Genomic DNA, 1511 nt, shown 5'->3' with positions numbered 1-1511 from the left:
TGAACCATAAACCTTCAGCCACAGCTAGCTGGAGAAGCAGGAGTTCCTGAAAGCAGGAGGTGTCAAGGGCAAATTTTGGCTCACAGAGTATCTCTCTTCAGGGCTTGGCACCCTTGCTACCACGTTGTCCTCACCACAGTGGTACAGGGAGAACCAAGGATGAGGAGTACTGCTGCTTCACACTGACACCATCTATGCCACTCTGAATTTCAACACAGTGTTCATTTCCCAAGATATCTTTCACTGAACCTCTGCCATCTGGTAACAGGAAGGGTGTTGCTCTGTCGGGTGCTACACTTTTAACACAGGAGGTTTCCTACACATAAAACAAGGTGCTCTCATGAACAGGTTTAATCAGATTTCTTACTTATGCAGATCCTGAAAATAACTCTGCCACCTGTTTTGCCTCCTGCTGCTCCACTACAGTCTGCATTACTGATAAAGCCAAGCTGAGACATGAGCCAGGTTGATTGTAATTCACCTGGAGCTGTGGTCCAAACTCACCCGCACTGACAGTAATAGCCTCAATAAACTGCTCCCTCCAGCTGTTTGTGCCAACCACCAGGGCTAGGTTCGTCTTCTTAATGAGCTTGTCCACTGTGTTCTGTGGATGGAGATACAGAGGAGAGAATTAGACACTATTGGGCTAGAGATACTGGACTAAAACCCACCAGTGACAGTGCTTACAGCCATGTGCTTATGGAACAAGTTTAGCAGATTTTAAACTCAGGTCAAGAGCCTCATAATTGTAACTATTTGCAATTCCCCTCGCTCCTGCCAAAAAAGACCTTTTGAAAAGTGATCATGATGGTAGTCAACGACCTCAGAGACACAGTAAGGGTGGTCTGGGGTTTTTTTATACTATAGAAAAATGGAAAAGATAATGAAATGGCCAGTTTTCAGCTCGTGGTCTGACACATGCATTCACAGCAGCTGAGCTACACAACCATTACTTGCATTTAGGGTATCAGCCCTTTGCACTTGGGGTCCCAGGTTTAGGGCTCACTTAAGAGTTCCTCTAAGTAGGACCTGCAATATAGCACATCACTGTGAGAACGAGGTTTTGTTTCAAAGCAACCTGCAATGTTTTTGAGCCCAGCCACCCCTTAGGCTCACTAGACTGATGTTCTTGTATAGTAACAACCACAGACAGTCTGTGGGTGGGGCAGAAAGTCCCCCAAGGACCATGGCTGTGGGCTAATGGACAGTGAGGATGAAGAGTGTATTTTAACTCACTACCATCTCACTGGAGTGACCCTAAGCCTTTCATCATGCCTTGGCTCAGTCATCTTTCAAAGCATCCCTTGGTCCTGCTCTGAGACCTTATGATGCCATGCACTGTCTTGTTTTGCTACAAGACCATCAACATGTGCTTGCCAATGCTCTGCAAACCCAAAAGGAGGGTCCTCAGCCAGACGGGAAGAACATGGTCAGAGGACATGGACAGTACCTTGAACTCATAGGATTCCTCAATGATGATTTCGAGTTTGGTGTGCTCCCCCAGGACTGGG

At 46.7% G+C, this 1511-nt stretch overlaps 1 protein-coding gene across 1 annotated transcript in view; it reads right to left on the bottom strand.

Annotated features, from left to right (window-relative positions):
* The window catches only part of LOC103799124 (sodium/calcium exchanger 1-like), a gene marked incomplete at its 5' end in the record, with an annotated part of 14139 nt that overhangs the window by 7426 nt on the left and 5202 nt on the right, over positions 1 to 1511 (bottom strand). Inside the window, 2 exon segments of the mRNA XM_009071427.1 lie at positions 505 to 604; positions 1451 to 1511. The exon segment at positions 1451 to 1511 is cut by the window's right edge and continues 16 nt beyond it. Of these exon segments, the coding sequence (XP_009069675.1) occupies positions 505 to 604; positions 1451 to 1511 (161 nt within the window).

Source organism: Acanthisitta chloris, unplaced genomic scaffold (assembly GCF_000695815.1).
Source record: "Acanthisitta chloris isolate BGI_N310 unplaced genomic scaffold, ASM69581v1 scaffold8610, whole genome shotgun sequence".
Taxonomy (NCBI): Eukaryota; Metazoa; Chordata; class Aves; order Passeriformes; family Acanthisittidae; genus Acanthisitta; species Acanthisitta chloris.
This window is presented reverse-complemented; position numbering and strand designations above follow the sequence as displayed.